The following is a 27,072-nucleotide window of genomic DNA, read 5'->3' on the forward strand; positions in this document are numbered from 1 at the left end:
CGCGAGCCACAACTACTGAGCCCGCATGCCACAACTACTGAAGCCCACGCCTAGAGCCTGTGCTCCGCAACAAGAGAAGCCACCGCAATGAGAAGCCCGCGCAACCTCAATGAAGAGTAGCCCCCGCTCACTGCAACTAGAGAAAAGCCCGTGCGCAGCAATGAAGACCCAACGCAGCCAAAAATAAATAAAAATTAAAAAAAAATAAAAAACTTTCCTGATGACTAGGGATGCTGGGCATCTTTTCATATGCTTATTGGTCATTCTTATTTTATTTAAAGTGTTTTGAAACCTATCTTTAGAAATATGATTATATTGAAATGTAATTATACGATATGATTACATTATAGAGACTTTAGTACAAAAATTTGCCCTGAATCTAAGAGGAATTTATCACTAATGGAGGATTTTTAAACCCATCAAGAATGGGTTTAAAGCAAGATAGATCCTTTGAAAGGATCCTGTGGATAGAATGTGGTAGGGGTGGAGGGCTACTTTAATAAGTGATTAGGAATGGCCTCTCTGAGGAGGCGAGATCTGAATATAGATATGAATGAAGTGAGAGAGGGAGCATGTGAATAGCTGAGGAAAGAACAACCCAGACAGAGAATATCATGTGCAAAGGCCCTGAGATAGGAGAGGGAGCATGAGAAAGGAGGTCATGCACATCAAAATGGTACTGAATTTCAATAATTACATTTCTGGTCAACTCAAAACATTTACTGAGTGCTTGTTAAAAGCCAGGCACAGTACTAAGTGCTTTGTGTCTGTTATTTATTTCTCACAACAGAGCATAAGCTCCATGAGAACAGGAGCTATGTCTATTTCACTCACTTTTGTGGACTCAGATCTAGGACACTGCCTCGTACGTAGGAGACACCCAATAACTGTCTGTTGAATGAATGAAGTAATTACATAAACAGGTATTTCTTATTATTCCCATATTATAGATGGAAAAACCAAGTCTCAAAGAGTTAAGTAACTTACCGAAGGTCATATAACTAGATGGTGCTGAAGCTGACTCAAATCTTGGCGTGTCTGACCAGGAAGCCCAGATTTTTGCCACTCCCTCAAGCTGCTGTGAATTCTCCTTCCTATATTTGGGAAACTGAGGTTCAGAATAAAAGAAAGAGGCTTGATGGAGATCCCCTTTAATCCTAAAAATAAAACCAGCCAGCCACAGGCTCCAGACTGCTGTTTTAGCCATAAGACCACATTTCCATCACATTCAGTGGCTTCCACAGATCTGAGATGGAAGGAATACCAGCAGTTTAAGTAAACGATGTGCATTTAGTCTGATCCAATACCACATCAAGCCTTCATGGCAGCCATGGGCTGAAAGAAATCATCCTTTGGACTCCTCTGCCTTGTGGTCATTGATGAGGTGAAAGTTGCTGAACTGGCTGTCAGGTCCCACCTTGAGTTGTTTGTGTTCTCTTAGTAACTGCAATGCCCAGGCCTTTGAATCCCATAACCAACAAATGCTGCTGTTGTCATGTGCAAGCAACCAAATGAATGTGGGTGGAAAAACCCAAGCTTGGTGATTCGGGCAAATTAGCTTATCTGTCACATAGCCAGTGGTGGTGTTAAATCACTCTCTTTTTGAGGAATAATCACTCCCCACTGCCCTCTGTCTTCCTCTCTGCTGTAGCATGTGTTAGGATTTCATTCCTTTTTCAGGCTATTAGTCTATTTTAGCCAAGATATTTTGACTTCAAGTAACAGAAATACCCAATTTAACTGGTTTAAACTCTATGAAATTTGTTATCCAATGCAATAAGAGATTCAGAGGAAAAGTAACTCCAGGCTTGGTTAAGTCAATAGCTCAAAGATATCTTAAGAATTCAAGTTCTTTCCATCATTTGCTTTGCTAATCTCTGCATGTCAGCTTGGTTCTCAGGCAAACTCTCTTGGTGGCTAATGCCTCATAAGAGGGCTGCAGCAGTTTCAGTTATTTGTGTTAGCCGAGCTTTGGCTAGATTATGCTGCTATAACAACCTCTAAAATTTCTGTGGCTTCAAACAACAAGCATTCAGGAGTATACTCTCCTTTTAAGATAAAACCTTTTCTGGAAACACTGGGCAGCCTTCCCTTCATCCCATTGGGCAGAATTGTATCACATTTGCATGCCTGAAACAAGTACTGACAAACATGATTGTCTTAGCTTATTTAAAATGCATTCCTTTGCAGGGGGAGGGCGGAGGGATAAATTAGGAGTTTGGAATTAACATATACACACGACTGTATATAAAATAGATAACCAACAAGGACTTACTGTATAGCACGAGGAGCTATACTCAATATTTTGTAATAATCTATAAGGGGAAAGAAGCTGAAAAAGAATAGACATATATGTATAACTGAATCACTTTGCTGTACACCTGAAACTAATACAACATTGTAAATCAACTATATTTCAATAAAAAGAATAATAAAATAAAATGCATTCCTTGAAGACAGTGGAGGGGCTGGCTGCCCTGAAGCAAAGGTATGTATAGAGGAGTAGATTCCTGAACAAATTTAGGATGCTTTTAGAAAGGAGGAGGTAATATGGTTATTGGGCAGGCAACTAGCAGTGTTTGCTATAATATTCAAAACTAAAGCCATCATTTTGCTTACCCTCCATCCTAACCAAACTATCTCAGTAAATGACACACCATTCAACCAGTTGTCGTAGCCAGAAACCTAGAAATCATCCTCAAATCCATCTTCCTCATCTTCCACTCTATCCAACCAATGATCAATTCCATTGATTCTACCTTGAACATAGCTCTGTAATCACTCATCTCTTTTGCCACCCAAGTCCAGGGCACCACCATCATCTTTTACCTGGGCCCCTGCAGCAGCCTTCTCATTGTTCTCCCTGCCTCTGTTCTTGCTAAAATCCAATCCAGCCTTCAAGCTGCTAACAGAGCCACTTTTAAAAGCAATTCTGACATGTCACTTTCCTGCTAAAAACCCCTTCTAGGTTTTTCATTTCTCTTTTGGAAAAAGTTCAACCCTCATGTCATGCCTTCCAAGGCCCTCCACCATTTAACTCTGACCACATCTCTTCATAGTCTCTTTCTGGCTTCTACCTTGTCCTTTTTGCTTTATTAACCCCTTGTCATCTTTCAGGTCACAGATTAAGGGTCACTTCCTTGGAGAGGTTCTCTGCTCCCACAAGGCAATGCTTTGTACTTCCTTTATCACTCTACTTATCCAAACCATTTTTTGGGCAGCACCCCACAGCTTGTGGGATCTCAGTTCCTCGACCAGGGATTGAACCCGGGCCGCAGCAGTGAAAGCTTGGAATCCCAACCACTAGGCCACCAGGGAACTCCCTCTACTTATCCAAACTTTTTGGACGTATTTGCTGAAGACTGTCTTCCCTTCAAACTATAAGTTCTGTGAGGGCCCAAACCATGTCTTTCGAAGCACTACATCCCTACCACCTAGCACAGACAATAGTCACAAGTGTTAAATAAAACACAGTTACAGATTTGAAAGTTTTCCTGTTATAGGACCTAGAGGTGGTAGTTGACACCAAATATATACATAAGGTAACCTAGGGAGAGGGTATCTCTAGAGAGAGAGAACATGAGACGTTAGAAAGACAGTGATGATCAAGATGAAGGGATGAATGGGACTTCCTTGGCGGTCCAGTGGTTAGGACTCCAAGCTTCCACTGCAGGGGGCGCCGGTTTGATCCCTGGTCAGAGAACTAAGATCCCACATACCAGTGCGGTGCGGCCAAAATAAAGAAGAAAAAAAAAAAGATGAAGGGATGCAGAGAAGGCTAAAGGGGAAAATGAGAAATGAGTGGCTGGAGAAGTAGGAGGGATGTCAGAAGGACATGTAGTCACAAGCCAAGGAAGAGAGAGTGCATCAGGAAATTGGAAGTGCCTAACAGGGTCAACCACAGCAAGAAGGATATGGACTGAAAAGTGCCACTGGTTTGGTTACAGAGCAAGAAAGACAACGTTTGAGAACAGTTGGGTTCATCCTTTGTCAAACTGTTATACTTAAGAAGGTATTTTTGCCCTCTTTTTCATTAATTCCTCTATCTATTGGTCCAGCAAAGAGTCATTAAACACCTACTCTAGGCCAGGTACTGTGCTAGGCCCCAGGGGGACATGAGAAAGAGAACAAGGTCCAAAGGGCCTGTGGGGTTCACCAACCTTGCCTGCAAGGGAAAGTTAAAAAGCACTGACTTCTGCCCCAGCTTAGGCAAGGCTTGGCTTTTTACTGGAGTTGGTACTTACTGGCTCTCTGAATACATTCAACATAAGAGCTAGCATGCAAGTCCAGAGGTCAGCAAGACTTTATTTGCTTGCTCTGAGCTGGCAGGAAGCAAAAGGGAAAGTGCGTGTGGCACACTATTGCATCATTTCTGTCTGTTCACAAGTCAGTCACAGATGAGATTCTGGGGTTTTCCAAGAAAACTAGCTTCATCTGCTCAAAGGTAGAAAACTGACAGCACAGTTCAGTCGGAAGAGCATCCTTTTATTTATTTATTTATTTATTTTTGGAAGAGCATCCTTTTAAGAAACTCTCCGAACATGAGCCTACTTAGTGTTCACTCTGCAGAGATTCCCTTAGCTTTCAGTAATGTGTTGCATTACTGACTAAACTACTGCTCTACTATTTTTTTTTTCCTGCCCTTGTGTTCTAACTACAGTAAAGATGTGTGGTGTAGTGTTCAAAAGGTCAGTGAGTCATGACCTTCTGAAGATTAATGGGAGTCTGGCTGGAGATAAGGGAGGAACACTCTAACTGGAAAATTATCTTACTACGTTTTCATTTAATACAGGGAGCACCTCATTTTATATAATAGATATTGATTTGAAAAAAAAAAGAGTGTAAGTCAAAATGTCATAGAGGCACATTATCTTTAATGCTCTAGAAAATCAAGATCATTTAAAGAAGGCCAGCCTATCAAAAATTTTAAATAAAACTAGGCATTCTTCAAAATAATTTTGTAATCAAATCTGTGAATAATAATTGCCTAATTTTAGGATTCTGAAATATACAGTAAAAAAATAAAACACATAGAACTGGGGAAGTAAGTGATGCAAATATCTGCCCACAACCTCAACTGACTTTAGCTTTTGGGGTCTGGCCTGACACCATGAAACAGTGGTATAAAAACAAGCTTCAAGGAGCTTGCACCTGAGGAAATGTCCTCAGGGGACTCTGAGCTCACGCCTGGACTGTCCCAATGCTTCCATCTGAAGTCCTAGGGGACGTGGGGAGGGTTGGGCAAGCCGGGGGAGCAGACTGAATCCTCCACTGGGGAGAGTGGGAATAACAATTTACACTTCCCGAGTGCTTACAACAAGCCAGGCTCTTCCTCCAGCTCTTGACGTGTATCAACTCAGTTCATCATCCCAGCAACCCTTGAATCGTTACTATTAACATATCCATTTCCCAAGTGAGAAACTGAGTCACAGAGGTTAACAGCAATTTGCTCGATGTCATACACTAGAAAGTGGTGGAGCTGCTACCTAGCTGGTAGCCATTACAGGTGTCAGTAATATGTCTTAACTTTGCTTAAACGGATCAGAAAACCGCTCACCTTTAAGACTGCTTGGCAGGGATTGCCAGGTAAAGCAGCCGACTCCTAAACGTCTTTTGAGATAAGGAATTACTCTGCGGAGAAGGGTGTGTGAGGCAAAGGTGAATTCCCAGTGTGCGTGAGAGGCTAAAGGTCGACGGTCAATTCTTAGCCGGTCGAAGCTGAGAACGTGTTACCCACCTCCGTCAGAGCCCCAAAGCCCGCCAGCCCAGACGGATCACTCAGCCAGAGCCGGCCGCCAGCCACGTGGCCCAGCCTGGGAGCTGAGGGGAGATCCGCGGAGGCGCGGCCCGAGGGGGCGGGGCTGAGGCGCTGGGACTCGCGGGCCCTACGGAGTGCGCCTGCGCGCGGGGTGGGCTCGCGAGCGCCAGCAGCGCTAAAGGCTGCTCCCCGCCCTGCTGGCCGGTCTAGTCACCGCAGTGCGCAGGCGCAGAGCTTACTCCTTGTCAGTTGGCGTCGCGTGCTGGCTAGTGGCTTTGTAGCAGCGGCGGCAGCGGCGGCTGGTCTCCGGGATCATGAGCGGCTTCAGCAGCGAGGAGCGCGCCGCGCCCTTCACCCTCGAGTACCGAGTCTTCCTCAGTGAGTGTCGGAGGCCCGCGGTCCCTCCCTGCTCGCCCGCCCATTCATTCCTGGGCCTCGCCTCCCCTCCCGCCCCGGCGGCTGCGGCCCGCGCTCTGCACCTTGTCCCGGGCGCCGGCCGGGCTCCTCGGGCCGGTCCCGGGGGCCTGGGCGGGCCTGGCCCTCTCATTTCACACGTCCCGCTCGCGGCCAGGACGGCGTGGGTCGGCGTTCCTCTTTCACATGCTCGATTGGACCTGAACCTGGGCCAGGCTAGTTTTGCAGGTGTCCGGCTCGGGCAGTGTCTGATGGGAAAAGGAAACCACTGAGTCACCCTAGAAAAGGTGTCTGGGGGTAAACTAATCCCCGTAAGAGGATTATTCAGTTTGGAGGAACGGCGTGGCGAGGGGGAGGAGGTGATGGTGGTGACTCCCTAAGACCTTAATTCCTCCACTATAGCTCAGATTGTGGGCACGTCGCGGGGTCAAGTCCAGGCCCTCGTCCGACAGACGGGGAAACTGAGGCCCAGATCTGGAGCGATCAGTGGAGGACTGGACCCATCCCTCTGGGGCCCCAGTAGCGCTCCTGCCTCCCTGACGCGTGCTTTCCAGTAGCACTGATGCTGGGAAAACGCCTTGTGAAACAGAAATCTGTTCCCCTCCAGTTAAACAGGTGACGTCAATCTGGGAAGCATGAATAAGAAAGTGCCAAATTTTGGCCCCTGTGCAGCGGATCGCGTCTAAGGGGTACCTCCCCTAAGTCTGCGTTTAGAGTCGAGGAGGCCGCAGGCTCCGCTTTCCTTGGTGCACCACCTTTAGCCTTGTAGATAGGGGAAAGCTACATCGGGTTTATCTTTATCCTCTTACCACCTCCCCGCCCCCCGCCCCCAAAAGATTATTAGAGATAACGGAGGCGTTTCTATTTTAACTTCTTTACAATTTTGTTCCCAAGGAAATGGGCAGGTGCCTTGAATTCTATGAGTTCTGGTGTATGAAGGGCAGTAAAGAGAGAGGAGGAGGGGACGAATGGTAATACTGAAAGGACAAAGCTCCTAGCAAAAAATAGGCTGGTGTGAGAGGAAAAGGAAAGTGAACTATAAAGTTACACAACTAAAGTTTAGATTGCCATTTAAAATCCAGTGACGTGTGGGACCTCCCCCACCCATTTTATTTAATTTCAGAATTCAGCAGCAAGGGCAGTGCAGGAACTTTTGACAAATAGTTCCCTGAACTGTTTTTCTGGAGTTAGTGTTGGCTCCAGAATTTCTCTGTAGGAGGGATTTAGAGAGGTGACCCTCTAGTTTGTAGGTGGGGGGGATGATTAGGGTAATTGTTTTCAAGCTATATTTGCAGAACAAATACAGTTTTTACTTAGATTATGTATTGGTAGTGAGTACTATATAATTTTAATTTAAAAAATCATAGATTTCTTAATATCCTTCCTTAATAGGAGAAGATTTTTACCTCTATAATGTTACATTTGCCAGTCTCTTTAAAACTGATAGTGGGTTGGATCGCAAGTCACTATTGACACTGAAGGGACCAGTATGCCATTGGGGATGGTCACAGATCAATTTTGCCTATTCCACTTTGAGTTTTTTTGTCTTTTTTTTTTTTTGGCCACACCATGCGGCGTGCGGGATCTTAGTTCCCCAACCAGGAATCGAACCCGGCCCCTTCACAGTGAGAGCACAGAGTCCTAACCACTGGACTGCCAGGGAATTCCCTCCACTTTGATTTTTAATCGTGAAGGGATGCAATGTGGACTGACCCTTAAGGTTTCCTAAAGAATAGTAAGGAAGTTTTAAAATTACTTTTTGGATATGGTAGTTAGGTCTCTAGAATACAGAAATTACCTGTGAAAGTGCTGTTACAGCTAGATTATCCTTAAGAAAAATCCTAGTCTAAGATGGCTCTGTCTCCCTGGAACACCACTTAAAGCAACATGGTTTATAATTTGGCAAATTGGTCCCCTGCCTTCTCCCAGAGCCCAAGTATTTCATTAGCTCTGTTAACTGTTAACCGGTATAAAATCAAACAATTTGGTTGCCTTTTGTATACCAGGCACTGCTAGGCTCTGTGATACAAAGGCTTGTAAGGCAGTCCCCACCCTCACCATAGAGGTTAGTACCTTTTAGACCCCTAAGGAACATGTAGGATGAAAACCTAACCTGATCTTGGAGCAGTCAGGAAGGTGAAGTATATAGCCCATTTTTCTGGGGTGGGAATAAAATCTGGTGAGTGGTGTTGATAATGGGAGGAGAGAGGGTATGTGGGAAATCTTGGTACCTTCTGAATTTTATTGTAAGCCTAAAAATTCTCTTAAAAAAAAAGTCTTAAAAAATGTGTACTTCATGCATCTGGAAATATAATTAACCAATAGAAGCAATAACTTTTTCTAATTAATTTTGCAGAAAATGAAAAAGGACAATATATATCTCCATTTCATGATATTCCAATTTATGCAGATAAGGTAAGACATCCTTCTCTGACCGTAGTCTCATTGCTCAGATCAGTTAGTTCCACATACGGATTTTCTTATATGTCTTTACAAGTGCTTAAAATGCCTCATTGCGCTGTGAGTTAAAGGTGCCTTGACTAAACAAGGAGACAGTCTTAAATCCAGATTATTTGGTTAGAAGAAGCAACTATAATTTGGAGAAGGAGTAGAGGAACAGAAACAAATGTTTTAAAGCTGCCTTGGTTAAAAAAATATCACCAGAATTGCTGGTAACTCTTTTTGTTTTTATTTTCATTTTTGCCTTTTTATATTTCCTATATTTTTTTACAAAGATCATGCATTGTTGGTGCAAATTTAAATAGTTATTTTTTTAAAAAGCCATTGCTTCTTTTAGCCTCCCTCCCAATAAGAGAAGTTTGTGCTATATTTAGGAACTGACACAAGGACAAATGTCTGATTCTTTTTTATACCTTAAAATTTTTTTTCATTCAACCAGGAAGGATCCACACTGAGTGCAAATCTTTTTGAGTCGTAAAAGCTTCATAGGTTATTGATCTTCCTTAGCTAGATGTCAATACATAATACATGTGAATATCACATTCCAGCGCATGTCTAGAATAATAAAGATGAAATCTTATCCTTGTGTGTGCTGAGTCTTACTTTTTTTCTGTGCTTGACTATCAGAAATAGATAAATTCATGTACTTCTACCAGGAAGATTGCTACAGTTCTGCACTGACACTTGGACACTGGCAGAAAATCTAACCTGAATGTTGCTTCTGAGCAGCCTGCCTGAGCTGGGCTCTAGCTGGAGACAGTGGAGCAAACAGCCCGAGGGCAGTTATGTGCCACAGTTACGGGAGGGACCTCTAATTGGCATGTGTTCTCCTGTGGGATTCTCAAAGCTGTATTTATTCAGAAACTTTTAATTTGTTACATCTGATTCCCTGGGAGTTGACAAGAACTGCAGAATCCTTCCTTCCTCTTGAATTGGCATCATTTGGTTGGCCTAAATTAGCTGTTGTATAATTAGTATGTATATCAAAGTACTTTGCAGTAACATCTCAGACCATTTTGAATAATGAAGAGGTATAAAATGCTGACCCTAAGTTTACTGATGGTACCTTGGCATACAGCTGTACTGAGGAAGGGAAACATTTTCTTGACCTGTACCTGGGTTTCTTTGCATTCATAAGTGTCTTAGCCTGTTTGGGCTGCTATAACAAAATACTATAGACTGGGTAGCTTATAAACAGCAGAAATTTATTGCTTACAGTTCTGGAGGCTGGAACTCTGAGATCAGGGTGCCAGCATGGTTGGGTAAGGGCCCTCTTCTGGTCGCAGACTTCTAGCTGTTTCCTTATGTGGTGGAAGGGGCTAGGGATCTCCCTGGAGCCTCTTTTATAAGGCACTCATCCCATTTATGAGGGTTCTACCCTCATGTCTTAAGCATTTCCTAAAAGTCCCACCTACTATACCATCATCTTTGAGGGTTAGGATTCCAACATATGAGTTTTGGAGGGACACAAACATTCAGACCATAGCCTTAAGTTATTGGACAATATTCTAGCCAAGGACCAGAAGAATCATAGCAGTTATGCTGCCTAATCTTGTTGCTGCTGCAAGTTACCCCAAAATAGGAAGCTGAGACTACATTTTGGTGTCGTGTAAAACATCTTCACTCAGGTTACTCTGCAACTCCTTGAAGTCTTTTACAGGACTGGTTGTATCTGTAATCTGGGATTACTCAAATGAAGAATCTGCCCTTTGTACCACATTGGGCTGGCTCAAAAGTACAAGCTCTTGCAATGACTCTGGATTTCACCAGTGGTCCAGACCTCAGTGAACTTCAGCACTTCAGATTCCTGCCTCAGAGGCAGGAAAGGGTTCTTTTTGTTTTGTTTTTAAGGAAGTTTAGTTTATACAAAGCACAAATAAGGGTGTGGTACACATAACCTATTTTGGATTCTAGCCTAAATAAAAGATCTGATTAATTCCGTTGGTTACAGAAGAGTATGGTTTTTGAAAAAAAAAAAATTTCAATGTGATTAAGTTTATGTAAATACATTTTTGTGTGGGTAGCCATCGACTTTATCCCTAATATGGTCGGTCATTTGAGGGGTGATAATGAGGGAATGTGCCTTTAACACAACTCAGCTCTATAAGGAAAAAATGCCCAAAGGCTTATATTCTACTTCACATCAGAACCTTTCAATGTGGACAGCATTTGATTTAGTATATATGTTATTAGGTAATCCATCCAGCCAGTTCTGGAAATCCTTGTGACTCAGATACCCTACTTGGGTCATTTCCAAATCCACTGGGTGAAAGAAGGCAAAGGCAAGGACTCACTGGATGTATATATATTGTAGGGCTGTTCTTTTCTTTGGGTCTATTTTGGAATCAAATATAAAAACACCTGTAGCTCAAAGTGTCTTCTGACATAAAACTTCTGAGATAACAGAAAATTTAAGAATCCAGAACATAATCAGCATAAACAGTGTGAAACACTGGGTAGATTAAAAGCTTTATCTAAATCTTAGAGTACTCAAGTATCATGACTTGATGTTCTAATTTTAGAAGTTTAGTATTTTCTATTCTATATCTTAAACTTCCATGTTAAATATTAGTTCTAACAATATAGGCTTCTGTAATGTTTTTCAGCTGACTGTTGGGAGAATATATAAATATGGAACTTTTCTCCTCCAAAAAAAAAGTCAAGCCACTCAAATAGGTGGGTGCTTCAGAAACTGAATAGGATATCTTTTGCAGTTGTGTATCATTCTTAAATTTTTAAAGATACTTACTGTACCTGAAACTTTTAGAGGAGATATGCCAACCAAGTGGATGCTTTTTAAATTATAGTTGAATCTTGAACAATGCGGGGGTTAGGGGCCCTGACTAGCGTATAATTTATAGTTGGCCTCCTGTATCTGAGATTCCTCCGTATCTGGAGATTCAACCGACAGATCATGTAGTTCTGTAGTATTTACTATTGAAAAAAATCCACGTATAAGTGGACCCACGCAGTTCATACCTGTGTTGTTCAAGGGTCAGCAGTACTCACTTCCCTACAGGGTTTGCTTTGTTTTGAATTTTCTATTTCTTTTTGTAGACAGTTCTATAAATGGAACTTTAAAAAATGTCACCAAATTAATCATTTAAATACTGTTGGTTTTCTCCAACTTTATATGTATATAGAATGGTTGGGGTTTTGTTTTATGTTTTCCAAACCGAAGTTAGAACTGGCAGCATAGATGAAAACTGATAACAAACTTAATTGGCATGTCATAACTAAGAATAAACTCCTATTTTTTCCCCTCAGATGAGCTTTAAGGTGACTAAATTTTGAAAACAGATATTCTAACCATAATATCTGTGGTTTAACAATTTTGTCAAAAAGATAAAGTTGTAAAACAAACTTAACAAAACAGAAACAGACTCATACGTAAAGAGAACAAACTGGTGGTTGCCAGAGGCGGGGATGAGGGAAATAGGTGTGGGAGATTAAGAGGTAAATCTTCCAGTTATAAAATAAGTCATGGGGATGTAGTGTACAGCGTGGGGAATATAGTCAATATTGTAGTAACTTTGTATGGTGACAGATGGTAACTAGACTTACTGTAGTGATGATTCTGTAATGTATAGAAATATCAAATCGCTATATGGTACAGCTGAAACTTGTATAATATTTTAAGTCAATTATACTTCAATCAAAAAATAAGTAAAAAGACAAAAGTTTTTTGGGTAGCTTTGACTGAAAAAAAAGTTGTGTTGATTAAATATGCATGTAATGTGCAGTCACAATGCCTGGCTTATAAAGTCTCAATATACAAAAACCAAAAAAAACAAAAACCAAAAAAAACCCCACAATAGGATGATGATGTTAACCACAACGACTGGCTGTGTCTGAAGCCTTTCAGAGCTCTATTGTGTAGAGTAAAGATCACTGAACCGGGAGTAAGAAACCTTGGTTTTAGTCCTGGTTTTACCACTAACTGGCTTTGCCATATTGAGCAAGTTGCTTTACCTCTGAGCACTGTTGGTCTTAGTGGGTGTTTTAGATTACATTTAGCACTATGCTAAAGCCCTTATGTGGATTTTCTCCTTTAGCCATCGTTCCAATCTGTGAGCTGGGTTCTTTCAGTAACTTAATTGTCCAGGATTACCACCTAGAATTCATAAGCGGTAGTGGCAGGATTCAGACCCAGGCATTCTGGTTCAGAACCTGTGGTGTTAGCCACTGAGCCACACTGCCTCGAGTGATAAAGGGTGGTGGATTTTACTTTGTGCTTTTTGGTATTTTTCCAAATTTTCTACGGTAACTATCTCTTTGATATTTACAAAGAAAAAAAGCAGAAAAAAAAGGCTTGCTTATAATTTTTTTTTTTTTTTTAACACTTAGAATTCAAGGGAAATGAGTAAGAACTTCCTTCATTCGGGAAAGCTATAAAGTCTTCTAGTCCAGGAATTCTTGGTGGCTCCGAGACCCTGGAATACTCATCGATGGGTTTCTGAGGTTCTGAGTTCTCTCTGAAATTGCAATTTGGTGTAAATGTGCATTTTTCTTGGAAAAGGTTCTATGGTGAAAATTCTTAGTCATTGCAGATCATAGAAGATGTTGACAGCTGGAAATGCAGACTCTTGCTTGATTTTATAAAGATAAGAAAGTAAACAGATTATAGTTAGAATATCTGTTTTCAAAATTGAGTCATCTTAAAGCTCATCTGAGGGGAAAAAATAGGAGCTTATTCTTAGTTATGACGTGTCAATTAAGTTTGATTACTTTCTGTGTATGTGGCATACGCAGTATGCATTAGCAAATACAATAGTTTGTTGAAACTGCTATGAGTAGAACATCTGTGTCATTGGAAAACAAATGAGCATTACTGAAAGGTGTTTGTTTTTTAACTATCTCCCCTGCTCAACAATTTGTTGAGCAATTTTTTGGGGGGTTGGTATAAATCATGTTTTCCTTTGTGAAGTTATAATTCTAAATGAATAAGAAGCACACAGTGTGAACTTCGGTCATCATATTTCTTCTGTGTCAGCTTCTCCAATAGACATTTGTCACTTCTCACTGAAAGAAGTCAGGAGCCCATTTATTTTTTCTTTAAAATTTTTTTAAAAATTTATTTTTCAGCTTTATTAAGGTATGATTGACAAATAGTCATTGTATTTAAGGTGTTCAGTGTGATGTTGTGATATATGTACACATTGTGAAATGATCCCACTAATCACGTTAGTTAACTTCTATCACCTCACATATTTATTTTGGTTGTGTGTATGGTGAGAACACTTAAGATCTACTCTCTTAGCAACTTTCATAGAGCCATACTGTACATTAGGTTTCCAGAACTTATCACTTATAACTGAAAGTTTGTACCCTTTGATCAACATCCCCCCATTTCTCCCACCCCTCCAGCCTTTGACAACCATTTTTCTACTTTCTGTTTCTGTAAGTTCAACTGTTTTAGATTCCACATACAAGTGAGATTATGTAGTATTTATCTTTCTCTGTCTGACTTATTTCACTTAGCATAATATCTTCCACATTCATCCGTGTTGTCACAAATGGCAGGGTTTCCTTTTATCTTTTTTTAAAAGGCTGAATATTCCAGTGTGTTTGTGTGTGCGTGTGTGTGTGTATGTATGTATCAGGTCTTCTTTATCCACTCATCCATTGATGGACACTTAGGTTGTTTCCGTATCTTGGCTATTGTGAATAATGCTGCAGTGAACATGGCAGTGCAGATATTTCTTTGAGATTCTGATTTAATTTCTTTTGGATAAATACCCAGAAGTGGGATTGCTGGATCATATGGTAGTTCTTATTTTGTGTTTTGAGGAACTGCCATGCTGTTTTCCATAATGGTGCACCAATTTACAATCCCATTGACACTGCACAGGAGGAACCCATTTACTTTTAACAACTTAATATGTCCTGTAATCATAGAACTGGCTTTGAAGCCAAAACTTAAAACCAAGTGTTACTTGGTGAGCACTTAATAGGATAAAAATACTTTTGGAAATGATGAAATCTGCTAAACCTTTACAAAAGCACCTTTACGGGAGTAGAGCATTTCCTTACTAACTACATGAGCTCTTCTGATAGGAATTTTATTCTCCAAAAATACTCTAGAGATTAAAAAAAAAAAAAAGGCAAGCTGCCCTTGTTTTCTGTTAGCCTCTTGCTTTATATCTAATCTCTAGATAAATTTAGAAGAAAATCCTCTCTACCACCATTGTTTTTCTCCAAATTTTATTGCAAAATGGAAAAATAAAAGAAAGGATGGTGAAATCAGGATGATTTTGTATTTCTTCGTAAGTCTGGTATTTATTTTACTTGGTTTCTGAAGTTATCTAGAGAAACACATGAAGAGTCAACTTCCAGTGTTGGGAAAAGATCGTAAGTCATGAGGTGTTCATAAGTCTCCCAATAAAGACACATTTAACTTTACTACTAAGATTCAGAGATGGAATGTAATTAAGAGTATGTTCCCTGTATATGTACTTAATGATATTAGAAATAATAGCCTACCAAGTAGCCATAGCCTATTCATTAGTAAATGACTTGTCAGACTACTGACTTGATCCACAAGAAAACTAACCAGTTTGGAGATGAGACCTATGATCACTGTACTACTGTGATACTCCTGTTTCATCAATGAAGTTAAAAGCCCGATCAAGATATAGGTTATATTTCTTCTATCTGTAAAACAATTTTATTTTAAATCTTTTTGATTAACGGAATGCTATGATTTAGACTTAAGTTTCTAATCTCCTTAGAATCTGGACATCTATAACATTAACATTCTTGTCTTCCTGTTGAAATGACTGTAAATCTGGGAAGTCAGACTGATTGCTATGTCTCTGACTTTGGAAGTCAGAGCTTAGAGCTATGCTTTGCCTTTCCCCTGCCTCCTACAGCCTTGTCAGCATCATCCTACTAGGGATACCAACGTCTTCCTTCCTTTCTCTGAAACTGTAAACAGGGAGCTGAAAGCTTGGTGCCAGAGCAGGGATTGAGAATCCAGAGCATAGTAGAAGTGGAGAACAGTTCTGAGAAGTCCTAACAATGGGAATAATAAGACACTAAATCCAGGATTGAGCTAAGCAATAGTTTAAACCAGTTAGGATTAGAGAAAGAAGGCATGAATTTTTAACTAGGTAGTACTAAATTTCCTAAAATCTTGTCTCATTCTTTTAAATGCCATAAACATTGGAAATATTAGAATGCATAATTTTTTCCAGTTTTTTAATGTAAAATACATAAAGCATAAAGTCTACCATCCTAACTATTTTAAAGTATGCAGTTTGGAGGTATTAAGTACATTCATATTGTTGTGCAACCATCACCCTCCTTCATCTCCAGAACGCCTTTCATCTTGCAAAACTTACATTCCATACGCATTAAACATTAATTCCCCAATCCCCTGGCAACCACCATTCTGCTTTCTGTCGCTATGAATTCGACTTCTCTAGATACCTCATGTAAGTGGAATCATATAGTCATTTGTCTTTTTGTGACTGGCTTATTTCACTTAGCATAATGTCCTCAAGGTTCATCCATGTTGTACCACATGTCAGAATTTCCTTTTTAAGGCTGAATAATATTCCATTGTATGTACATACCACATTTTGCATATCCATTCATCCTTTGATGGACACTTGGGTTGCTTCTGCATTTTAGCTATTTTGAATAATGCTGCCATGAACATGGGTGTACAGATATCTCTTCAAGACCCTGCTTTCAATTTTGGGGGGTATATACCCAGAAGTGGAATTGTTGGATCATATGGTAATTCTATTTTTAATTTTTTGAGGAACCACCATACTGTTTTCCACAGTGGTTATACCATTTTACATTCCTACCAACAGTGCACAAGAGTTCCAAATAGAATGCATAATGTTTTAACAGTAAAAGTGTTTTTTTTCTAGTAGCAATGGAGTGATTGGTTGAAATTCTCATGTCAGTTGCCCTGAAAATCCTAAGTATCATTGTGTACCTAGTGGCAGCTCCCTGAATTGTAGCCATGGTGTCTAGGAGAAATAAACTGTTCTTTACTGGTAGTTCCTTCTAAAGAATAAGAACGTCCGCCCTTTTTAATATCAAAATAATCCAAAAAAAACCCTCTGTTTTGATAATGATTGATGGGGAAAGTAGTGACAAAATTACTACACATTCATTGCTTTAAAAAAAGATACAGGGACTTCCCCAGTGGCACAGTGGTTAAGAATCTGCCTGCCAATGCAGGGGACATGGGTTCGATCCCTGGTCTGGGAAGATCCCACATGCTGCGGAGCAACTAAGCCCGTGCGCCACAACTAATGAGCTTGCACTCTAGAGCCCGTGCTCCACAACAAGAGAAGCCACCGCCATGAGAAGCCTGCGCACCGCAATGAAGAGTAGCCCCCACTCGCCACAACTAGAGAACGCCCGCGCGCAGCAACGAAGACCCAACCAGCCAAAAATAATTAATTAATTAATTAATTAATTTTAAAAAAGATCCAGTAATCACTACGGTATCTACATACACTTGAAAATATGCTAAACATTCATTTTACAGACTAGTCCCTCACCTAGATTTGTGGACCCCAGGCTACAGCCTGAGGCCTGCAAGCTGAAATGACCTGGTTTGGCGATCCAACTCTTAGGGAGTTAAAAGAGCTTTAATTCTGTTCACTGCTAGTATCTGGCACGAAACAGTGGTGCTCAATAAATATATGTTGGCAAAAATGAATGAATTGTCTCTGAGGCTCCTTGCAGGATACTCCGTGCTATTTTTGGCCCAGCTAATTTCTAAAAAGTACCAAACCCTCAGGCTTTCGGAGTTCTTCTGTTTGCAGTAGAGTCTTTTCCTGAAAGATGTTTTCTTTCCTGTAATGTTGGTTCTTTCTCCTTCTCTTTCTCTTTCTTTTCTTTTCTTCTGCTCTCCTATTAGTTACGTAGGTTTGTAATATTAGGTAATGTGGTTTTTGAGGATCTCTATGTATTTATCATTTAATTCCATTAAAGTGTTCAGTATAGTTTCCAAACTTTGAATCAGTGACTTTAGCTTTATTTGCTACTTTTTTTCTTGAGGCAATTTATTCATTTGGTAATATTTTCTTTTAAAAAACTAGCCAGTTTCCTTGGTTTTCTCTTCTCAGGTGACCTTTCATGTAGTAACAGCTCTATCTTGTGGACCTTTAGGGTATTACTGCTGTACCCTTTTAAGTTCTGACTTGTTGGTGGACGTGCAGATCTTTCATTTTAACACCTGAGGCGTAGGGGTGGTGCTAGATAGACACAGGTCTCGCTTACAGTGAGTAGAATGAAATGTAATGGAAGATTGGGTCTGAGGTTTCCTACCCATGAACAATGTGTTACTTTTTCTAAAACCACCCAGTTATGACTTTACAGGGATAGAGCAGTTTATTCAGTCCTGGATTTAAACAATGTCTTCATTCATTGTGGTTTTTATGTTGTATGGAGTAGGCAGATGTCAGGAGGCTTGGAGCAGAAACTATGGAATACTATAGTCTCCCTCAGTAAGTGACAGAAGTTTTAGCCTCTTGAATGCAAATCTGTGGAGCTTTCTGCTTGGCTAAAATAGCAACAAGCTAATTATTGTCTGGAAACCTTTGACTTATTCCCTTGTATTCAATAGCTTATCAGTCCCTGTTTTTTGATGCAAAGTGGCAAAGAAGTAATTCTAACAAGTGTGTAACTAAGTGATTTTCATTTTAAATCAATTGTTTAAAATATGCATTTTATAAAAGTAATGGCAGAGTTGGCTTCATGTGTGCCCTTTGTAGAGGTTTTAAACTGAAAAACTGAACTTAGTTTTATTCCTTGGCAAAAATAATTTTCTGACTATTTAAAGCTCAGTTTTAATTACAAAATGTATTTCAACTTGGTATTTGACTCTGGTGTGCAAAGGAGATGACAAAGTGTGATTTTTCATTAATTGGGTTTTTAAGCAGTAAGCATCTGAGAATTTTTTAGTATGTCATCCAATTTCAATTAGTCAATTTAAGGCTGTAAACTAATTACAATAGAACTGCCATTGGTTAAAATATTTTTGGAACATAATATTTTATCTTCAGTATCAAACTTCTTGTCTTTTTGAGGAGTACCTGATTTTTAAAAACAGCCTAATTGGGAGAATAATGTGGGTAATCAAGCTGATTGATTTTGTTTGAGGCTAAAACTAAAGTATGACAAATAAATTTTCTGATTTGGGGTTTGTCTTACAAACCACCTCTGAAATAGAAGTTCCAAAAACATTTTGAGTAAATGCACTGTCACTGGAGGATATGCATAGCCTTTGGAGACAGTTGCTTTGAAGATGGCCCTCCTCAGAGATACAAGTTCTGCTATGTTTAAAACTGTTTCCGATTAAAAAAAAAAAAAAAAAAAAAAAACTGTTTCCGTTCTTTATAGGAACATTCTTTCCACCCCACCCTCTCAACATTTTATTATGAAAAATTTACTATGTTTATTAAAACAAACAAAAACTTTAAAGAAAAATACAGTGAACAATCATACACCCACTACTTTGATTCTATAATTATTTTGCTGTATTTGCTTTATCTCTTCATCCATCAGTCTGCCTTACTTTTTGATGCATTTTGTTGAAAGTCCATGACTTCAAAGATTTGATACAATGAACAGTTTAACTTTGGAAGGACTGGGGCATACTCAATGAAGTAATAGAATAAATGAACTCCTGTGACCATCTCACCTTCTCTGTGTTTTTCAGGATGTGTTCCACATGGTGGTTGAAGTACCACGCTGGTCGAATGCAAAAATGGAGGTATGTTTCACCTTTGCTAGTCAGATGTAGGATATTAGTTTTGATCTAGTTGCACCGATTTGCTCAAGGGTTAAACAACTAATGTCCAAGGTTGTCCTCTTTTTAGTCCCAATCTATTTTCCAGCTGTATCTCCCATTGCCTGCCAGTCTTCTCTCTGTGCTCCGACTAAACTCAACCATTTACTATTTACAAATATGCTACAGACTTTCCTTCCGGCATTCCCAAAGCCTAGAATTACCTTTTTCTCTTCTGTCTTCTTCCCTTTAATTCCATTGTTGACTCCTCCATGTAGTCAACAGGCTTGCTTCAGTCACTCCAGCCATAAATGATTTTATTGGAATTTTTGTCACATTTTGTTAAGTTATTTATTTTTAAAAAATTTTAGTTATTTATTTATTTTTGGCTGCGTTGGGTCTTCGTTGCGGTGCGCGGGCTTCTCATTGCGGTGGCTTCTCCTGTTCCAGAGCACAGGCTCTAGGTGCGTGGGCTTCAGTAGTTGTGGCATGAGGGCTCAGTAGGTGTGGAGCACGGGCTTAGTTGCTCCGCGGCATGTGGGATCTTCCTGGACCAGGGCTCGAACCCACGTCCCCTGAATTGGCAGGCAGATTCTTAACCACTGCGCCACCAGGGAAGTCCCTGTTAATTTATTTCTGATGATACCTAATAGATTTGACTTTTCGTTATGGATATTTGTAACATTTTCTGTCACGTAATAATGCTTTCTGACAGTAACAACACTTCACATGTAATAGAGAGTCAAATATTTGAATAATATTAAATGTTTTAAAGGAAAGCTGAAGTTAGATATTTTCTCAAATGTTAGGATTTATTCCAGCTAATTTTTGCTTTCTGGAATTAGTAAATGTTCTTTTTCCCTTCTTGATAGTTCCTGTATACCTCAAATGTTTTCCACTTAAAGGCTGATTATGGAGAAACTTATTTCAAATTATAAGAGTGTTAGGGGTAAAAATATATCATTAAAGTGGAACTAGTGCATTTCATAATTCATTTCCTTAAATCCCTATTTGAATAGTATTTCACATACAAATATACAATGATTTGAAATTTTTTATTTCAGATTGCTACAAAGGATCCTTTAAACCCAATTAAACAAGATGTGAAAAAAGGAAAACTCCGTTATGTTGCAAATTTGTTCCCTTATAAAGGATATATCTGGAACTATGGTGCCATCCCTCAGGTATGTCTCTGTGCAATTGCTAGAAATGTACTTTTTAGCTTACAAAAATTTAACCTACTACTGTTAGTAAAAAAGATTTAAACACCTTCAAAAAGTTTTTGCTATAGTAGATTATAAAAACATAAGGGGTAATTAACTCATTTTAATACTTCCTTAAATAACTTATTTTCAAGATGAACTAAAAGGTAAATATTTACAACGTTTGAATTCACATTTGAAAGTTTGTTCTTTTCTGAAATATTTTTTTATATGGACTGGTTATAAACTACACAAATTCTTTCTTTACAGAACGAGTGGCGTATCTATTGAGAGAGGCCGTGTAGACTAGTGCTTAAAAGCACTGATCTTATGGCACCACACAGATGAGGGTGCAAATCCCAAGTCTGCCACTTTCTTTTTTTTTTTAGATTTTTTTTGATGTGGACCATTTAAAAAGTCTTTATTGAATTTGTTACAATATTCCTTCTGTTTTATGTTTTGGTTTTTTGGCCAGGAGGCATGTGGGATCTTAACTCCCCCGTTGAACCTGCACCCCCTGCGTTGGGAGGCAAAGTCTTAACCACTGGACTGCCAGGGAAGTCCCAGCTGCAACCTTCTAAAGCTTAAATCAGATTCAATATCACGTCCCTGCTTAAAACCTACCAGTGGCCCTCACTAAAACTGGAAATAAATGTAAACTGTCTACGAAAGCTTATCTAACTTGCCTCTGCTTCTTCCTCCCTGAGATGTTAATATTTTCTCCTGGGATATTCCTAGTACATAGCTTGTGTGGCTATTTGAGGAATAAAGCACTTAGTACCTGGCACATGTAAGTTCTCACAGCTGCTGACTAGTATCTCTATAGTCCTGATTACTTTCTTTGTGCCAAGCTCTTTGTGGTAAAGTAATAATGGGATTCTGTTTCCTAAACAGTCAAAGCTTTGAGGAGGGGGGATATCTGCATTGTTTACCAATTTATCCCCAGCACAATACCTGTGTGTAGTAGACTCTTATTTAATATTTGAATGAAGAATCACTAGAATCATGTCTACTATGAGTAAATAACGTATATTTAATTCTGGTTTGGTTAAGCTAATGCTGTGGCACTTAGGATCTTTAAATGAAATATTCAATTTATTTTCTTCCTGTTGATAAATGGTTTGTTTTTGTTAACCATTAAGTCTATTAAGTGGAATCTATTGTGAAACAATCTGTAAGTTACTAAAACATAGGTCAAACCCATCTAGCTTGCTAGGTAGTCACAAAGTCGTTTGCTTTCGTTATAGCACTTCACCTTGCGCTTCAATTGATTCACTATTTAGCCTTGAAATATCATCCCTCTGGGAACACATTGCTGAAATACTTACTCTTCTGTAGGTTGGATTTGGCTTTGTTGGGTCCAGTCTTCCTTTTCCCCCTTTACTTTTATCTCTCTGCCTTTACTCCAGCTGAGTAAGCAAACAAATCCAAGAAATATGTTCCAGATTGGGAGGGAAAAGAACCAAAACAACAGCTACACTTTAAACTGAACTTCCTGGCAGGCACAGGCCATCGCTTCTTCTGTGAGCTGCTCTGCAAGGACTCTGTCTTGCAGTTTAGCAGGGAAGAAACCCAGCAATTTAAAGCTTCAGCAAATCCTGATTAAACTTTTTATTCTTGGCTCCTGGTCAGCGATGACATTTTTGCCACCAGCACACGTCATTTCCATCTTAATATTACCACCTACCCATCTCTGCTTGGAGATTTATTTTAAAGAAAATCTGGTTAGTAGAAGATAGTAAGTACTAAAAGTTCATCAAAGCAGTTTTCTTTTACTATATTTTTTAAGTGAACATCTGGGTCTACATTTGTGTTTGCATATTGTCTCAGTTATTAGCTAGTTGGGTTTTGTTTGTTTAAAATAGCATCATTATCCATTTTAAAGATTAAATTTAGTTCCGCATTATGCGCTTAATAGGAGCCCAGCGTTTAGTTAAGATTATTGTGTGTAGTTAAGATTCTTAGACGTGAATAAAGAATTCTTTTAAAAAAAAAAAAGAATTCTTTTTAATGAGAATAAATAGCTGAAGATTCATATTTTTGCAGAAAGATCGTGGGATGTTATCTTTTAATGCCAACATGATCCACTTTGTCATTAGCATATACAGGAATGATATACTGTGTCTTATTTTTTTTTTTAGACTTGGGAAGACCCAAGACACAATGATGAACACACCGGCTGCTGTGGTGACAATGACCCAATTGATGTGTGTGAAATTGGAAGCAAGGTAACGGAATCTGAAATATTTTTCTGTAGAGTTGAGACGATATCAATGAAATATACAAACTTCATACTTTTAAAAATATTGTAAATAAAATATATGAATATTAGTGAAGTAATGATGGGTCTCTTTGGGTGACAAAAGCTTCCATTCCATTCTAAGCATTTCTACATTATAATTTGTACATTTAAACCTAGCCTAGAAAAAAATGTGTATTGTATGCATGTGTGTGGAAGAACTGGACATGTTCTGCATTGCTTTAGAAGGCAGATGAGTAGTCAATAGATGAAGGCTACCAGGAGGCAACAAGGCAAACCTTGCCTAAGGATTTGGAGTGACCAGTGAATTGGCCCAAACCAGGTAACCTCATGAGTTGGAGATTTATGGTAGGGATTCCTCTCTCAAGTAGGGTTGCTCTAAGATTCTGACTATAGTTATTTTCTTTATGATCTTTCCCAGGCTCAAGAAAATATTAAGTGACTGAAAAGAAAGTTGTCATTCAGTTGCTTAAGTCATCAAGTTCAGGCATATTGTATGACTTGCCTAACTCAGTGACTTCTATAAAATAAAAGGTAAAGAAAGTACATTAAAATAGGTATTTGAAATAAATTATGGAGGACTTATTCTTCAGCACAATCGATGACAGTTTAAAAAACATTAATTACCCTCAATTCTGATGGGACTAATGGACACTTGTTTAGCTTTTTTTTTTTAACATCTTTATTGGAGTATAATTGCTTTACATTGTTGTAGTTTCTGCTGTATAACAATGTGAATCATCTATATGTATACTTATATCCCCATATCCCCTCCCTCTTGAGTCTCCCTCCCTCCCTCCCTATCCCACCCCTCTAGGTGGTCACAAAGCACCAAGCTGATCTCCCTGTGCTATGCAGCTGGTTCCCACTAGCTATCTGTTTTACATTCGGTAGTGTATACATGTCAATGCCACTCTCTCACTTCGTCTCAGCTTACCCTTCCCCCTCCCCGTGTCCTCAAGTCCATTCTCTACGTCTGCATCTTTATTACTGTCCTGCCCAAGGGTTCTTCAGAACCTTTTTTTTTTTTTTTTTTAGATTCCATATATATGTGTTAGCATACGGTATTTGTTTTTCTCTTTCTGACTTACTTCACTCTGTATGACAGACTCTAGGTCCATCCACCTCACTACAAATAACTCAATTTCATTTCTTTTTATGGCTGAGTAATATTCCATTGTATATATGTGCCACATCTTCTTTATCCATTCATCTGTTGATGGACACTTAGGTTGCTTCCATGTCCTGGCTATTGTAAATAGTGCTGCAGTGAACATTGTGGTACATGACTCTTTTTGAATTATGATTTTCTCAGGATATATGCCCAGTAGTGGGATTGCTGGGTCATATGGTAGTTCTATTTTTAGTTTTTAAAGGAACCTCCATACTGTTCTCTGTAGTGGCTGTATCAATTTACATTCCCACCAACAGTGCATTTATTGTTTGTAGATTTTTTGATGATGGCCATTCTGACCGGTGTGAGATGATACCTCATGGTAGTTTTGACTTGCATTTCTCTAATGATTAGTGACGTTGAGCATCCTTTCATGTGTTTGTTGGCAATCTGTATATCTTTGGAGAAATGTCTATTTAGGTCTTCTGCCCATTTTTGGATTGGGTTGTTTGTTTTTTTGATATTGAGATGCATGAGCTGCTTGTATATTTTGGAGGTTAATCCTTTGTCAGCTGCTTCATTTGCAAATATTTTCTCCCATTCAGAGGGTTGTCTTTTCGTCTTGTTAAGGTTTCCTTTGCTGTGCAAAAGCTTTTAAGTTTCATTAGGTCCCATTTATTTTTGTTTTTATTTCCATTTCTCTAGGAGGTGGGTCAAAAAGGATCTTGCTGTGATTTATGTCATAGAGTGTTCTGCCTATGTTTTCCTCTAAGAGTTTTATAGTATCTGGCCTTACATTTAGGTCTTTAATCCATTTTGAGTTTTTTTTTGTGTATGGTGTTAGGGAATGTTCTAATTTCATTCTTTTTTTTTTTAAACTTTGGGTTCATTTATTTATTTATTTATGGCTGTGTTGGGTCTTCGTTTCTGTGTGAGGGCTTTCTCTAGTTGCGGCAAGTGGGGGCCACTCTTCATCGCGGTGCGCGGGCCTCTCAGTATCGTGGCCTCTCTTGTTGCGGAGCACAGGCTCCAGATGCGCAGGCTCAGTAATTGTGGCTCACGGGCCTAGTTGCTCCGCGGCATGTGGGATCTTCCCAGACCAGGGCTCGAACCCATGTCCCCTGCATTGGCAGGCAGATTCTCAACCACTGCGCCACCAGGGAAGCCCCCTAATTTCATTCTTTTACATGTAGCTGTCTAGTTTTCCCAGCACCACTTATTGAAGAGGCTGTCTTTTCTCTATTGTATATTCTTGCCTCCTTTATCAAAGATAAGGTGACCATATGTGCGTGGGTTTGTCTCTGGGCTTTCTATCCTGTTCCACTGATCTATATTTCTGTTTTTGTGCCAGTACCATACTGTCTTGATTACTGTAGCTTTGTAGTATAGTCTGAAGTCCAGGAGCCTGATTCCTCCAGCTCTGTTTTTCTTTCTCAAGATTGCTTTGGCTATTCGGGGTCTTTTGTGTTTCCATACAAATTGTGAAATTTTTTGTTCTAGTTCTGTGAAAAATGCCATTGGTAGTTTGATAGGGATTGCATTGAATCTGTAGATTGCTTTGGGTAGTATAGTCATTTTCACAATGTTGATTCTTCCAATCCAGGAACATGGTCTATCTGTCCATCTGTTTGTATCATCTTTAATTTCTTTCATCAGTGTCTTATAGTTTTCTGCATACAGGTCGTTTGTCTCCTTAGGTAGGGTTATTCCTAGGTATTTTATCCTTTTTGTTGCAATGGTAAATGGGAGTGTTTCCTTAATTTCTTTTTCATATTTTTCATCATTAGTGTACAGGAATGCAAGAGATTTCTGTGCATTAATTTTGTATCCTGCTACTTTCCCAAATTCATTGATTAGCTCTAGTAGTTTTCTGGTAACATCTTTAGGATTCTCTATGTATAGTATCATGTCATCTGCAAGCAGTGACAGCTTTACTTCTTCTTTTCCGGTTTGGATTCCTTTTATTTCTTTTTCTTCTCTGATTGCTGTGGCTAAAACTTCCAAAACTATGTTGAATAATAGTGGTGAGAGTGGGCAACCTTGTCTTGTTCCTGATCTTAGTGGAAATGGTTTCAGTTTTTCACCATTGAGAACGATGTTGGCTGTGGCTTTGTCATATATGGCCTTTATTATGTTGAGGTAAGTTCCCTCTATGCCTACTTTCTGGAGGGTTTTTATCATAAATGAGTGTTGAATTTTGTCAAAAGGTTTTTCTGCATCTATTGAGATTATCATATGGTTTTTATCCTTCAGTTTGTTAATATGGTGTATCACATTGACTGATTTGCGTATATTGAAGAATCCTTGCATTCCTGGGATAAACCCCACTTGGTCATGGTGTATGATCCTTTTAATGTGCTGCTGGATTCTTTTTGCTAGTATTTTGTTGAGGATTTTTGCATCTATGTTCATCAGTGATATTGACCTGTAGTTTTCTTTCTTTGTGACATGTTTGTCTGGTTTTGGTATCAGAGTGATGGTGGCCTTGTAGAATGAGTTTGGGAGTGTTCCACCCTCTGCTATATTTTTGAAGAGTTTGAGAAGGATAGGTGTTAGCTCTTCTCTAAATGTTTGATAGAATTCGCCTGTGAAGCCATCTGGTCCTGGGCTTTTGTTTGTTGGAAGATTTTTAATCACGGTTTCAATTTCAGTGCTTGTGATTGGTCTGTTTATATTTTCTATTTCTTCCTAGTTCAGTATCAGAAGGTTGTGCTTTTCTAAGAATTTGTCCATTTCTTCCAGGTTGTCCATTTTATTGGCATATAGTTGCTTGTAGTAATCTCTCATGATCCTTTGTATTTCTGCAGTGTCAGTTGTTACTTCTAATTCTGTTGATTTGAGTCTTCTCCCTTTTTTTCTTGATGAGTCTGGCTAATGGTTTATCAATTTTGTTTATCTTCTCAAAGAACCAGCTTTTAGTTTTATTGATCTTTGCTATCGTTTCCTTCATTTCTTTTTCATTTATTTCTGATCTGATCTTTATGATTTCTTTCCTTCTGCTAACTTTGGGGGTTTTTTTGTTCTTCTTTCTCTAATTGCTTTAGGTGTAAGGTTAGGTTGTTTATTTGAGATTTTTCTTGTTTCTTGAGGTAGGATTGTATTGCT

General features: G+C 39.2%; 1 protein-coding gene across 1 annotated transcript in view; it reads left to right on the forward strand.

Annotated features, from left to right (window-relative positions):
• The first annotated feature begins 5,940 nt into the window (after positions 1-5,940).
• PPA1 (inorganic pyrophosphatase 1) overlaps positions 5,941-27,072 on the forward strand; it is a 36,618-nt gene continuing 15,486 nt past the window's right edge. Inside the window, exons 1-5 of the mRNA XM_061197506.1 lie at positions 5,941-6,136; positions 8,529-8,587; positions 19,323-19,376; positions 20,456-20,575; positions 22,735-22,821. Coding sequence (XP_061053489.1) covers positions 6,073-6,136; positions 8,529-8,587; positions 19,323-19,376; positions 20,456-20,575; positions 22,735-22,821 — 384 coding nt within the window. The 5' untranslated portion in view covers positions 5,941-6,072. The remainder of the gene's footprint in view (positions 6,137-8,528; positions 8,588-19,322; positions 19,377-20,455; positions 20,576-22,734; positions 22,822-27,072) is intronic.

This window comes from Eubalaena glacialis, chromosome 1 (assembly GCF_028564815.1).
Source record: "Eubalaena glacialis isolate mEubGla1 chromosome 1, mEubGla1.1.hap2.+ XY, whole genome shotgun sequence".
Classification (NCBI taxonomy): Eukaryota; Metazoa; Chordata; class Mammalia; order Artiodactyla; family Balaenidae; genus Eubalaena; species Eubalaena glacialis.